At 24.3% G+C, this 15,770-nt stretch overlaps 2 protein-coding genes across 3 annotated transcripts in view; both read right to left on the reverse strand.

Moving 5' to 3' along the window:
- Positions 1-5,229, reverse strand: part of LOC126904662 (60S ribosomal protein L27) — a 5,688-nt gene extending 459 nt beyond the window's left edge. Inside the window, exons 1-3 of one of the 2 annotated variants that reach the window (XM_050683867.1) lie at positions 5,110-5,229; positions 4,598-4,832; positions 3,037-3,176 (exon numbers count right to left, since the gene is read on the reverse strand). In XM_050683867.1, coding sequence (XP_050539824.1) covers positions 3,037-3,176; positions 4,598-4,816 — 359 coding nt within the window. In that variant the 5' untranslated portion in view covers positions 4,817-4,832; positions 5,110-5,229. Of the gene's footprint in view, positions 1-3,036; positions 3,177-4,597; positions 4,833-5,020 lie in introns of both variants that reach the window. The other variant, XM_050683869.1, reaches the window with a different exon arrangement.
- Positions 5,230-6,683: 1,454 nt separating this feature from the next.
- On the reverse strand, positions 6,684-12,720 carry LOC126904655 (uncharacterized). The gene is made up of 6 exons (XM_050683853.1): positions 12,290-12,720; positions 11,281-11,485; positions 10,834-11,216; positions 10,520-10,709; positions 7,432-7,719; positions 6,684-7,366 (listed from the first exon to the last, which is right to left on the reverse strand). The coding sequence occupies exons 1-6, from the start codon at positions 12,538-12,540 to the stop codon at positions 6,947-6,949; spliced, it is 1,737 nt and encodes a 578-aa protein (XP_050539810.1). The 5' UTR covers positions 12,541-12,720; the 3' UTR covers positions 6,684-6,946.
- Positions 12,721-15,770: the final 3,050 nt, after the last annotated feature.

The following is a 15,770-nucleotide window of genomic DNA, read 5'->3' on the forward strand; positions in this document are numbered from 1 at the left end:
AAAAAAAAAAAAAAAAAAAAAAAAAAAAAAAATAATACAACTACTAATAGGTAATACTACCCAGTAATACACGAATTTTGCAAATGACACAATTAACCCTTAAACAGTCGCGTGGGGGACTAGCATACCCCCACATAAATAAAAACGGATGTATTATATTGCATAAACGGTGTACATAGATATAAATTTAGAAGATGGTTTTTATAGTATTATTGAATAAATTTTCATAATTAAATACCTCCGAAAAAAAAATGTATGACTTAAAATATCCATCAAAGTTGAAATGGGTCATAATGACCCCCACGCGCCAAGTAACGTTATAATTTTTTTTTAGACTTGTATTTTTTTCAAAATATCGTTTTATCGTAAATGCAATGTCATAATCAATATAATATTGTGGAATTGGGATTATGTGGGGATCTGCCACCGTCTGTGCAATTAAGTTTTAAAAATAAATAATCTATTGAGAATTTCCACTACTCGACGATACGGAACAAGTACGAACTAAACATGTAATAAATACATCCCGTCGCAATGTGGACACATCGATTATCGGTGCCTCATTTACAATTACCACTATTCACATTTACTCCTCCTGACCCTACTCGTATTATAATAATTAAATTGTATAGTAATATTAATAATAAAAAAATTGAATTCCGAAAAATGATTATGTAAATGTAAATACACATAAAACTAATAAATATAAGCTGTGTTTGAGCTCAAAAAAATACAAGAATAATTAATAAAAATACATTTTGAAATCGTAAAAGCTTTTATTTACCGTCTAAAAAATAAGATTTTGCAGTTAAAATAATTTTTTTACAAACCAAAATTTTTTAATGAAATTTTGAAAATTAAAAGTTTTTTTTTTCGTAATATAATTTTTAGTAATGCACATAATTTTGTCATTTATTTATCTTTTAATTTAAATTTTTCAATTGTTATCCATATTTATATATCATATGGTAACAAATAATGTCTTTGAATTAAAAAAAATGAACTTTTTTATACATATTTTATCCTTTTTTAGAAATGGGGTCTAATAGACCCCCACGCGACTATGAACGTTAAAAATTGGTACGCGCCTGTGCTTAAGGGTTAAGAAAATTTATGTGAATTATCGAATTCACATAAATCTTTTTAATTGTGTCTTAAATTCATTGGATGAATTTTTCAAATAAATAAATAAAAATTAGATTCCAGTTTATATTATAATTCTGATACATAAATAAAAGTTATCTCAGAGTATAAATTGAAACATAAAAAATTATAATATAATATATAATAATATTATTGTTTTGTGAATCTTGGCTGTACCCTTTTAGAAATTAACCATTACAGTAATATTTATTACATTTGATTATTATCATTTTATTTTAGTTGTATTGTTTAAAATTAAAACTATATTAAAAATATTATTAATTTAAAACTAAAAAATATTTAATTAAAAAAACACAAACAATTACTCAAAAATCGCAAGTAAATAGTTCAGAAACAATGTTACTATTATCAACGCTAAACACATACTAATACACATTAGTTATATCAATTTGATAGAACAATAATTTTTTTATTATGTTTCACCATTGTCATATTAAGCTAACCTTAATGTTTTATAAAACTAGTATACCACAGACTTAACTTTTGTAAAATAGTATTTTAAACTGTATCATCATTTAATTTATAAAAATGAACTCTGAATCTGACTCTGAAGTAAAAATTTTAAAAAGAAAGAAGGTGTGATAGAGAAAAAAATACAAACAGAATATTACTAAAAAAACAAACAAAAATTAAGTCGGTCGATATAAAAAAATACTTTAAAATATATATCAGAAGAATATAATGAGTTTTGGGAAACTATGCTGAGTGATTATCAAAGCATCATTTATGTTATATTTATATGCAATTGTTCAAGATTAAGATTATTTAAATGATTTATAAATAATGAATAATTATTTGTTTGAAAAATATAAAAGGAAATTTTGTATTATTTATTTTATAGAACTTACTTCATTAAATTCATTAAAAAGTCAAAATAATAATATTTACAGCAAAAAGGAGACATAATTAAATTTTTTAATTAAAATAATATTATCAATTTTTTTTTTTAAATTATAAGAAAATATAATTTGTTGATTAAAATTGTATACAAAAATTTAGAAACTTGTATAATTTTATTTGAGTGTATTAGCCCATTTTTTCAATTAGCGATTCATATACTAAATGTATTAGTAATTGGGATTAAAAAATAAGTTATGTGATTAAGTTTCCCATTTTAATAATTTAAAAAATTACTCAACTGATTTTTCTTTTCTTTTTTTATTTTATTAAAGAACATACATTGTAGTATTTGTGTTATACTACATTTTAGCATAATCAATGTGTATTTGTGATCTAATAATATATCACAATGCACAATGAATAACTCAAAAAAAAAAAAAAAACTTTCATTAAAATATCGAACATTGTATAATCAAAGAATAATTTTTCAAAACGGAGAACAATTTTAGTTTTAGTATTCTGAAGAGTGAATTATTGTCTTATTGGTTGTGCATATATAAAAAGACAATTTATTCTATATTATATTGTGGAACTAGTTAAAAAGTAATAAGTATTATGACTAAAGTATTGTTCTTTTACTTCATAGATCTACAAAATAAATCTCTTTCAACAAAAATAAATAAAATTATAACTAAGACACCAAAATAATTATTAAATAAAAGTCTATCCCATATATCATATATATGTAAAAGACACTATCTTATTTGGAGCCCAAATCAACGTGTTTTTAAAATTCATAGAATTAAACATTTTAAGAGAAATTTTTTAAAATACAATTTACTTTTAAGGTAAAAATAATGATTAATAGTTTTTAATGATGAGGTTATATAGAATAAAAATGATTAACACTTTATAAAGAAATAAAGTGTGTAAAATAATCTAGTTATTAGCAAACAAATTATTATTTTAAACATGATTTTATTTTAATAAAATTATTTCATTTTATAATCATTTATAATGTTTATTTCTTACTTTTCTTCAAATTTAACTCTGGTTTGAAAACGGTATTTCTTTTTCATCATTGGATCTTTTAAATCTTTAGGTGATACTTTATCTACTGTCACATCTTGTACAGAATACCTTGTTGGCATTAAATGATTATAATTAAGCACCTTTAATATAAATATTTTTATTAATAATTAAGGTTATATTTTAATTATCTAAAAAATTATAAAGCGTGTTAAACAAGATATTATGAATAGTGCAATTACACTTGATCATAACATTAAGATAGTTAAGTACTTTCTATTATATCGAATGATATAATAAGATAAAATTTAAAATAGTGATTTTAACTTATTTTCTCAAATTATTACAGTACTTTAAAATGTTTGTAATTAATATTTAATTCAAGAGGACTATATATCAATATTCATAATATTTGACATTTTCATATATTATAACTTGGACAGTTTATTATTATTTTAACTAAATATGTTATTTAACATAAACTAAATATAAATGCTAAAAACAAAGTAGCATACAAGTAACTCTAATGGAAAGTAAATACTTTCTTGACAAAACTTTTTTCAAAATTAGCTCTTACACTCACAATTTGATAATATTTATCAGTAATTTATTATTTACAATTATGGTACTGGAATAATAAAAGAATTTCAATATACAAAACAAATAAGCTATCAAAAATACAAAGGTAAGTATTGAACAAAATTTTTAACATTTTAAATAAAATAAAGAATGAATATATTAAAGTTTCAAGAATGAATTTTCATTGTGTAGCCAAAACAATCTTCTTTATTATTGTGTAAATGTTTATTATGTATTTGTATACAAAATTGAACAAATCTAACTAACAAATCTTATAACTTTACATCTTTAATCATATTGGTGTACATTTTTTTTTAAACAATTTTTACATTTATAGACTGCATTACAAGAATATTTTTTAATTATACTTGATAATAATTAAATTAAAAACAATTTTTTTTTTTTAATTTGATTAACATTTAAAAGTAGCTGTTCAAAACTTTTAACAAAAAAATTTTATGGGACAATAACAATTTTAGAATGAGTAATTATTGAGTTATAAGCATAACTTATAGTTATGCTATTATGTTATTAGTTATTAATACATAAAATTAGTTAGTTTTAATATATAAAATGGGCATGGCTCATACTGATGTATATTTATAACGCAAACTTAACTAAAAAAAAATCAAATTATTATTGTAATTAAAATGTGTTAAAAACTAGCTATTTAAAAAAAATTGTTATTTATAATAATTCTTTAAATTATAATTTGAACAGTATATTAATGCAAAAATGGTTAAAAAACAATAATTATAGTGAAATATTCGTTACATCAAGATTTATAGATGCCAGTTAAAACTCTGTATAGTTAACTGTCAGAATATAATAACTATTTTGACACTATAACACTATATGACTAATAAATTCATTAACTAATGAAATTTTTCAATTTGTTATCAATTTGATTTATTATTATTTTTTTTTTATTGCATAACACGTTCTTTTGTAGATACAAAAATTAGTTAGAAAATTGAAATCTTACTTTTAAGAAAGGTTTAATTTTAGACCTTTTTTTCAATTTTTCTTGAGACATACGTTTAGTGACTTTTCGAGGGTATCGGTCAATACCTGCAACTAGTGCGTGACCATATTGTCTTTCTGATGTTCCTTCATCATAAGTCTTCATTACAACTGCTTTTCTGCCAGCGTACCTTCCAGATAACACTAGCACTATTTTACCAGATTTCATTATTTTACCCATTGTGCTGGTTATTAAGCTGTAAATTTCAAAGAATTATTTTAACAGTTACTCATATTTAAACTAAAAATAATATTACTATAATATAAATATATAAAAATTACAAATTATATCAAATAAGACTACTAAGAACTGTCACGTTGACATGTAAATAATGTAAAAAGTACAAGCAAAAAAAATAGGGAAATAATCGTTAAAATTAAATACCATAAAATAACAGATGAAAGATATTGAAATTTAATAAAAGTTAATTTAGATTAATAGTTGGAAACACTTTATTTAAGAATACTACTCACCACAACTCACACGATTCTAACACGAGGAAGGATATGATCGCTAAAAAAGAGAGATATTTGTTTTTGTAAAGTTTTTGAGGTTAGGGATTAGGAGAGCACCAGTTTCACCGAATCGCCTTTTTGTTGTGACGTCTAATCATGGAATAAAAAATAACAGAAAAATTGTATTTATTATCCATGATATATTTATTATAAGACAATTATTCTATTTATTTATTACATTATATTTATTAGAAATATATTATGAATATAATTTTAGATTTTTATAAATTTAAGTTATAATAACAATGAATATTTTAAAAAAAATACTTGTGTATTTTATATATTTAATAAAAATAAGTTTTCCATTATTAGTGAAAAAATTAAAATGATTAAGATATATTTTTAATAAAGGATAAAATAGATGAGCCGTTCTAAAGAGAGGTGTCACGATAGTTTGAAACCCATGAAACCAAAAATGCTAGTTTAAATATTCAATTAAACAATATTTTTTTAATTGTCCATAAGTTAATCTTACTGAAGCTAAATAATAAATTTCAAGTGAATTATACTTTTACGTAAAACTATTTTAATTACGTTTCTATTTTAACGTATTTTTTTCAATTTCACTTTAATTATATTGGACATAAACAATTTATTGTTTAAGTATTTTTATGTATTCATACGATAAAATCACATTATTTAAATCATGTTTAAAAATATATATTTTACGGAAATTAAAAAAAGAAAGATTTTTTTGACTATGTATATTCACTATACTTTTTAAATTTTTAGTCAAATTCAAGTAATATATAATAGGATGAATTTGATTTACTCAATTTATAAATTGAATAAATCAGTTTATGAAACATTAAAGGCTTATTAAGAAATGTTAATTTTTTTAAGGATTTATTGAACATATACTTTGATGTAAAGTCAATAATTGTTTTTTTATGGATCATGATGATCCGATTATCTATTAATAACAAAATAATAGTTTGTAAAATATAAATTATAAATAAAAAATATAACATTTTATTTATTATACTGAAATTTGAACAACTTTAATTTTTATTTTAACAACAATAACATTATGAATATTTTAATGATTTATTATTTCAAACTAGTAACCTTGATTTATTAATTTTAAAGTAATAAATAATTTCAGGGTATGTTTCAAAATGAATATACATATTATGAAATTGTAGGTGAACTCTCTATGAAAATAGAAAATGCCATATTTTTACTATACTTGTAGTTTTATCTCCTTAATATCTTTAAAACTAATTCATGTAGATATTTTTGAGATATCAACTTAAAGATTTTTTTCACAAGACTAATAATTTTAAATCTTCTAACAGGGTTACTTTCGAATTTTTAAAGCAAACATCCAATTATAAACTTAAGAATATCCTATAATTAGTCATAAATAAATAAATTCATTATTCTGACTTTATAGTTTCAAGAAAATTATATAAAATTTCTAGACTAATATTTACTTAATAATGAAAAAACTAATGTATTACCTATAATATTGACACTAGTTTTAATACTTAAATACTAAATTGAAAATAATTAACATTTTAAACAATCAACAAAATTTATTGGTAAATATTTTTACTAAAAAAAAAAGAGCATATCAAAAGGGTTAAAATTTTCACAAAAATAACTTTCATTAACATTTGCTATATCTAAAAGAAAATAGACATTTAAAATAACCAATTTCAAAGTAAATAATTAAAATTTAAGAGTAATGGAGTATCAATATAAATTATTTTGTTTTCAATAGAAATTAAAGTGAACAACATAAGTTAATATTTGGAAAAAAAAATAATAACAAATATATTAATTCATATTCCTATAGAAATATTTTATCATTTTTTTTAATAAAAACATTCTTTCTTTCATTTTCATTGGATTTAGGTCTATTATTAAAATTATGTTGAAGATATCTAGACATTTTTTCTGGTTTAAGTTTTCTCCAGTTTTCTTCATTTCTTAGCTTTTCTTGATCTTGATTACTTTTATGTTTTCGCCAAATTTGTTTATTATCATTAAATTTATCATTATCTTTATATTTGTACATGTGTATATTTTTGCTAACCATTTTTGGGTTTAGAGAAGAAATGTACATTTCAAATTTTGTCAGTACTATTTTTATCTTATTAATATCACCAGAAGTTAATTCATTATTATGTATTGCAACTTGTAATTTTTCTGGTATAATTTCTAATAAATTAAACCTTTTGTGTACTAATGAAAATTTCATATTATGATTCTAGAAATAAATAATAAAGTTAAATAGATGAATTAGTATCATATATGTTAGAATCATATACATACTTGCATACTATACACACAAGCTATATGTTTGATAGTAAGCATCTGTGATATATATTCCAGTGATTTCATTATGTCTTTTTTAGTAACAATCAAAAATGAAATTATTTGACTTAAGAGTTTTTCTTGGTGAATTTGGTGTGGAAATACATCTAAAAATTGTGCCAACATATTTTCAACGGGAGTCGAATTGGGATTTAATCTATAAAATGTATAGACATAATCAATTGAAGCACCAAAACTTTTAACATCTACAGCTAACTTCAGGTGGAATTTTGCTTTTTCATAGTCCTAAATGTAAACAAAATAATTATTTAAAAATTCAAACCAATATTTGGCTTTATAACAGTTAAAAATTTTTAAGTAAAAAATGAAAATTTTATTATTAACCAAGTGGATTATTAAAATAAAATTGTACATATAAGCACATTATGGCTTAAATCTTATAAAATTTAGAAATTCAACTACAAAAAATACATTAAATATTATTCACATAGAGTAAATAATAAAGAAAAAAATTATTTAATAGCCCACTTATTTTTTTTTAAATTGCAATTTAATAGTGATACTATTATATACTAATTTAGTAACCTATATAAAATTAGTTAAACTAATACAAGATGTATTTTAATTTTTTTAATACTTAAAATCTTTGTCATAAAATTGTACTTTATTTCTTAAGTAATAATAATTAAAGAAAATAAAAATTATGTTTTTAAAAAATTATCAAGATTGCAGATGCTTTGAAAGTTTAATTATGACTTTATAAAACATTATTAAAGAATTATCTAAAAATTCATTATTGAGGGTTACATTAGTTAATAAGTGTTACTACACAGTTAAAATAAAAATAATGAGAAGTTACTATATTAAATTATTACCATACGAGTTTATAGATTAAGAGAAGACTCCTCATTTTCATTCATTTATTAAAAACGAATAATAAGTATGAAAACTAAATTAAGCAGTTAAGTATTACACATCTTTTTTTTCCTTTGGATAGGGGATAAAAATACTTCTACGGCCCCTCTGCTAGTTGCAAAAGGCGACTAATGAGGTTGCGTCAGGTCGACAGCCGGCATACAATTTTTGTCAAATATTAAGAGGTGTTCTAAATAAAACTTAGGCGAATTGTCCCATCTCGGATGTATGCCGGGATAAAAGGTGAGAGGGAATAAAGTAGTTAAAAATGGAGAAGGCCAAAGGAATAAAGTTTTCCTACAAGGACAACAAGTCGTTGGAACATTAACTAGTAAAAGTAGAGAATTAGTAGAAGTATTTAAAAGGAGAAAAGTTAACATTTGGTGTGTGCAGGAAACTAAGTGGAAAGGAGAGAAATTGAAGGAAATAGGTGAGGGTTATAAAATAATATATTCAGGTAATACTAGTATAAAGAATGGTAAGGGATAATAATGGATGAGGAGATGAAAAGTGAAGTAGTAGAAGCTAGGAAAAGTGATAGAATTATAGCCGTAAAATTGATATTCGAGGAAAGAGTACTGAATGTAATAAGTGCCTATGCATCACAAGCAGGATGTGATAAAATAAACAAGGAAGTGTTTTGGAGAGATATGGATTAGGTGATGCAAGGGGTAACTAGTGATAGGTGGATAGCTGGAGATATGAATGGACATGTAGGTAATGAGAGGATAGGATATGAAACAGTACATGGAGGGTATGGTTTTAATGGGAAGATTGAGTCTTGAGAAGAATCCTGCATTTTGCAGTATCGTATGATGATGCTGTGTTTAATACTTGTTTTATAAAGAGGGAAGAACATTATATAACTTATAAGAGTAGGAGGGATAGATCATAGATTGATTATTTTATGTGGAAGAGAGAGAGTGTAAAGCGAGTAAAAGATTGTAAAGTTATACCAGGCGAGAGTGTAACTACACAACAGAGACATGTTAATGGAGTTTTGGTGTACTGGGAAGAGAATATACAAAAACAGAAGGAATATGGGAGAAAAATCCGGTAGTGGAAATTGAAAGGAGAAAATGAAAAAGAGTTTGTAAAGACGGTAAAAGAGAGGATGGTGTTGACTGTCGAGGGAGACATAAATGATGTGTGCAATAGATTTGCTAGTTGTGTAAAGAATACTGCAAAGGAGATTGTTGATGAGAATAGGAATAGAATGCCAGGAAACAAAGAAACCTGGTGATGGGATGAAGATGTTCAAAAAATTATAGAAAGTAATAAAAGGAGAGGTGCCGTGGCGCATGTTATTTGCTTACGAAATAGTGTTAATAGGAAAAAATAGGAAGGAAATTAATCAAAGGTTATAGCTATGGAGATCAGCTCTTGATGAAAAGGGTTTAAGAATAAGTAGAAGTAAAACAGAGTATATAGTGTACGAGTTTGACAAAAGAGAACACGAGGTGGTGCAATGAGGAAATCAGTGACAATAGACAAAGACGTGATTGGAAAAGTGGATAGTTTTAAGTATTTAGGGTCAGTTGTGCAAAATAGCAGTGGTATTGACGAGGATGTAAGACACAGGATTAAGTATGGGGGTTGAAGTGGAGAGGTGTCTGGCGTCTTATGCGATAAAAGAATTCCAAAGAGGCTAATGGGGAAATTCTACAAGACTGTAGTGAGGCCAGATATGATGTATGGTTTAGAGTGTTGAGCGGTTGATAAGAAAGTAGAGCAGAGATCTAGTGTAGCAGAGATGAGAATGCTTAGATAGAAGAGTGAAGTGACTAGAGAAGATAGGATAAGGAACGAGCATTAAAGAGGGAGTATAAGTGTAGCATCAATCGTGGATAAGATGAGAGAAATTAGATTTAGATGATTTGGTCATGTTATGACGAGAGAAGAATCGAAAGCTGTAAGAACAGTTATAGAAATGGATGTTGAAGAAGAGGTAGAGGAAGACCAAAAAAAAAGAGATGGTGGGATGCTATTGAATGCGATATGAGGACAGCTGATGTGGAAGATCGTGTCAAATGGAAGTTTGGGATAAGGGTGGCCCCCAAGTAGTTGGGATTAAGGCAAGGAAGAAGAAAAAGAAGTATTACAAATTTTTATTTGAGATCAACTTTTTACTTGCTTAAATAACAAACTATATTAAATAGTATTTTCTTACTTTTTTGTAAAACAAATAATAATGACCAATAGCACCGTGTATATACCCATTGTTACTTGATTCTAATTTTTTTACCAATTTTTCTAAAGTTTCAGATATTACAGAACTTTGTTCTTTTACTTCTACTTTTGATAAACTTAAAAGACAGTTTTTCAATAAAAATAAATCATTTGTTTCTTTCATAACATCTCTAAAAATATTAAAAAGTGAAATTATACAAATTTGGAATAGGTTTAATTAATGCAGAAATGATCTAACTTAAAAAAAAATGAAAGTATTGCCTAATATAAATATTAATAAAATAAGGTAAGTACTTTAATAAAATATAGGAAGCCTCAGAGACAAGTATATCAGTTTTAAAATCTATGATGTTTTTACTCATACGCTGATAAACATGAACTAAGTGTAGTTTATGATGAGGTTTGTTACCAAGCCGGACTGCAGTTTTGGCTTCACCTATTTCATCTAAAGAAAACTGATTACTTCCAATATTTCTAGAATAAAAGGTAAGCACTTTAGACATTAAATAATGCCACTCTGATTCATTATCATTTAATGATATAGCTTTTAGTGCACAATCTCCAGAAATTTGTATGCACGGTAATCCATACTCATAGAAAAATATTGACTGTATACCAAACAATGCAGCTTTATTTACATTATCCATATTATTAACAGTGTCAAAATCTTCTAAATCCTAAAAATGGAAAATTGATTTAAATTATAATTGAAATAATATAACAATACAATTTCATTATTACCATTGTCTTAAGATTGCATAAACTCATTATATAACCCTTTAAAGAATAAGTGACATGTTTTATTGCAGCTTTTATAGAGTTTAGAAATACATCTTTACTGTTTATTGATGACAAAATATCAACAGTATCATTTATACTCTCTAAAGCTTCATTTAATTGTGTTTTGGATATATACTCATAAGATATAACAATATTATAACCAAACCTGAATACATAATTTTAAGTTAAAATACAAGTCTTAGAGTTTAGTTTATTATTATATAACTTTATAATATTACATATTGTATTCTACTTGGTAAAAAAATGTAAGCTATTTATAAATAATATTTAAGAGTTTCCACAAATAGAAATTAAGTATATTAATATTTACATAAAACTCATAAATTTAATTTATATTTAGACTTGATACCATATTTCATCAAAAATATTTGATTATTTTTTTTTATAACTAAATTTTAATGTTTTTCAAAAAATAGATTCTAGATTATGATATGATACTAACATAAATTACTCTTTATTCATTTATATGAATACTACACATAATAAATATGATCGTATTATGTTTAATGTAATTAGCTTATTTAGTAGTTAAAGCAAAAGTGGAAAAAGTCAATTTTTAATTTTTAACCTGAAAATAAATTCTTAAAATTTACTCTGTTCTTTTAGTATTTACGATAGCATGAAAATATTTTATGTAGCCATATCATAGTAATTTAAAAATTTTAATTTAAATCAATATATTTAAAATTTATTTATGAAAAAAAATTAAATTTGATATACACTACATTTGCTTTAACCATCACACGTTTCATGAGTTGTAAAAATATACAATGAATTTTTTAATTGTATATCATTTTATATACATAAAAAAATTAATTAGATTTATATAAATAAAATTCCTTTTCTATTCTTACCCTTAAAAATTATGTCAACTTTTAATTTCAAATAAATTAAACAATAAGAGATCTAGAAATTAACTTAAGTATTATTACATTAAAATGTTACTAACAATTTCCACTTAATATATTCGGGAATGTTATGATAATATTGAGCTAAGGTCATATTTTTCATATCCAAGTTGTCAAATAAAATGTCTTTGGTAAGTTGTTCACGAGGAACATTGTATCTTTTATGCCAAGAAACTGGGTTTTCATATCCGTCAACGAAGTGGTCAGTTTTAACTGCACTATCAAGAGGTTTGATACAAAGTCTATCAAAATCTTTGGCAATTAATGCAATATGATCTTGTATAGCAGCCATTATAGAAGTGTGAAGCGTTCAAAAATAGTTTTTAAAATCGAGTACTTAAAAAAACATAAAATTATATTGCTCGTTTTTCAAAATACTGATAGATTAACTGAAAATTCAATACACATCGCACTTTCTGAAATAAGATGACACAACTACAACTGAGTAAGAAGCACCACGGATTGAAAACTAATTATTGATAAAATCAAGGAAATTCCATACTAACATAAACAGTTTATTTTTGGACAAAAATGTATATAACTTAAAAAAATTAAAAATGCATAATTATAGTTTATTTATGAATGTGTTTAAAAATAACGATTTGAAACAAAAATCAAGGCATTGTTGAATTTAAACATATCATATTAAGCAAGATCTTTATTTTGATGCTTTATTAAAAAAATGTAAAACTTCTTTTTTGTAGTGACAAGTAAAAAAATTTAAATGCTTTCAACTAATGAAAATATTATAGCATTTTATGTTTTCCCTGTTCTCTTTGTGCTATTTTGATTATGGCGTCCTGCTTCAATGTACGTTTTGATCATAATTTAAGCCAGCACCAAACGAAGAAAATCTATTGTAGTCTTATATGAAATTAATTAAAATGACCATAAAAATAAATAAAATAGTTTTTAATAATTCCATAAAAGCATTGTTTTTTAGTAAGATAATTTTTTTTACCATATTTCACAAAATCGAAAGAACATAAAATTGTAACCCATTATAGTTATCAATAAATTATGTTAGGTATGACGGGGAATATCAGTCACCCGAATTTATTCTTATTTAAAACATTCAGTAAAACACTGATTGCATAGTAAGATTATTATTGTTATCATTACTTAAAATATGATGACCTATGGTGTAACTAGAGGGTGTTAGATGGTTGCAACCCCCTTCAAACAAATATGATTTTGAATGTTTAAATTCTTAGTCGAAATGACTTTTTTGTTTGCTCATTCAAATTTTTTAATAGCGATTCAGAGCAAAAAACTTTAGTGGGCATAAAAAGGAAATAACTTTAAATTATTTTCTAGTTGCGCTACAAGTCTATTATATAATTATTTCCACTTCACGAATTTGAAACATTTTTAAAAAGTCCCGTTACCCGTAACAACCATGATATTGATAGTAACTACTATCATAACATGAAACTAAAAAGTAAAAAATAAATATAGTTTAAAAAACTAAAAAAACACGCTTTTAAAGCACGTCGAACTAAAAAGTTAAAAATAATTTTTAAAATAAGTTTAAAATAATTATGAACAAAAAATACTAGTATTATTGTGATAAAAGCGTGGGTGCTTTGTGCCATATTTTTCGTATATTGAGCGCCCGACGCTTTTATCACAATAATACTAGTATTTTTTGTTCATAATTATTTTAAACTTATTTTAAAAATTATTTTTAACTTTTTAGTTCGACGTGCTTTAAAAGCGTGTTTTTTTAGTTTTTTAAACTATATTTATTCTATGTGCAAATGTCTAGCGTAGTTAAAAAACGTTCTATTTTTGTATTAACATTTTAATTATTCATTTTTGTTTGTTTTAAAATACCTTATAAGGGTTTGCCATAGTAATGAGTCCATTAATTTTATAACATTTACATAAATCTAACTTACATTAAATATTAATTTAAACTTATTTTGATTATTTTGCCTCCTTAAGGTTAAGAAAAAAAGCCGTTTTGAATTTTTGAACTAGTTTTAATTGTCATGTTTTGCGCACAATGGACCAACGGGTCTGAGTACATGGGCATTATGTCCACCTCGATAATAACTAAAACTAATTGTCATGTTTACCTTAACTTTTATGTAACGTACGGTAGCTTCATTAAATATAATTTAATGGATATTCAAACTCCATCCGTTGAAAGTATTTTTTTGTTTTTTTTTTCTTAATTATTTTTGAGGTGTAAATAAAAATCAAAGTTTGTTTGATTTTTATCTAATTTAAATTGTATAACTTCAATGAATATCTAGGACACCACCACTGTAGTTTCCTTTAATGAAAAGGAATTTTTTATTCATATTCAAATATTTTACTATAAGGTTTTTTTTATGTCAGTCATTATTTTTCTCAGCTCTAACTTAACTAATTTTTTTAAACAATACGTCAAATGATCACAAATAGTGCCTATTTAAAGGATATTGACCTCCTTGCTTTTATAATTATTTTAATAATCCACTAATTTCTTAAAATTGAACAATATCTATAAATTTGCATCGAAGGGTTTCTTATGATGGCGATTTTAATCACTGTTAGATATCATCTATACTTGTGTCAATATGCCACGACCACCATTGATAGCACCACTGTGCTACCGGTTTTTTTATTTGAACTAGTTAAAAAAACGGGTAATGTTAACACGTGTAGACTTAAGCTCAAAGTTTGCTTAATATATATATATATATATATATATTTATTTATCGTTTAATTGGAAAATCACATAAAATAATTTTTTATCACAAAATATTTTTGTCAACTATCTAAATATCGTTTTAAATTGATAAAAAATTATATATAATTAATTTAATATTTATCTCTCAATGAAAAAAGTGATTGGTAAAATTTTAAATTACATAAGAAGATTATTGTGACCCTTCATTTGTAAAATATGAATTTTTATGAACCTTTTAATTTTCTATTCAATTCATTTTTAATATATGTTATTGTTGTCATATATGAATTGTGTTATGTAAGAACATTTATTACTATGTTTTTACCACTTATATTACACACGTTTTATTTCTATTTATTTAATTCGTTGTACATATTAATTAGCATAGAAGGAGATGCTGATGTGACAATTCTAGTCGTCTGTAGCCCGGAGCTACTGACGTCGAACTAAAAAAAGGCAGTTGTGTTTGAGTGGCCGTTATAGACATAGTTTTCAATATTATTACTTTCGTCTTATTTATAACTTAACTTGTTTTGTTCAACGACACGTCTATCGCCAATTGTCATCATAGCCAACCAACTCCGTCTCACTTGGATATACCTACTAACCAACTGTACTAGGATCCAGGTCAGACGGTCATTACATATAACTTATACAAATTATATACAGGGTGTTCAGTAAGTCAGGAAACGGGTTTCTATTGTTCTCATTGTTACAATGAGTATTTATCTCATATATGATGTATAAATCTATTAATTTATTGTAAGAATTAGGGTTCATCTATAACAACTATGCGTTCAACGTCAAATCATAGTAAACCCATATTTTTATCAAAATTAAAT

This window comes from Daktulosphaira vitifoliae, unplaced genomic scaffold, assembly GCF_025091365.1.
Source record: "Daktulosphaira vitifoliae isolate Bord-2020 unplaced genomic scaffold, ASM2509136v1 Scaffold_4, whole genome shotgun sequence".
NCBI classification, from domain to species: domain Eukaryota; kingdom Metazoa; phylum Arthropoda; class Insecta; order Hemiptera; family Phylloxeridae; genus Daktulosphaira; species Daktulosphaira vitifoliae.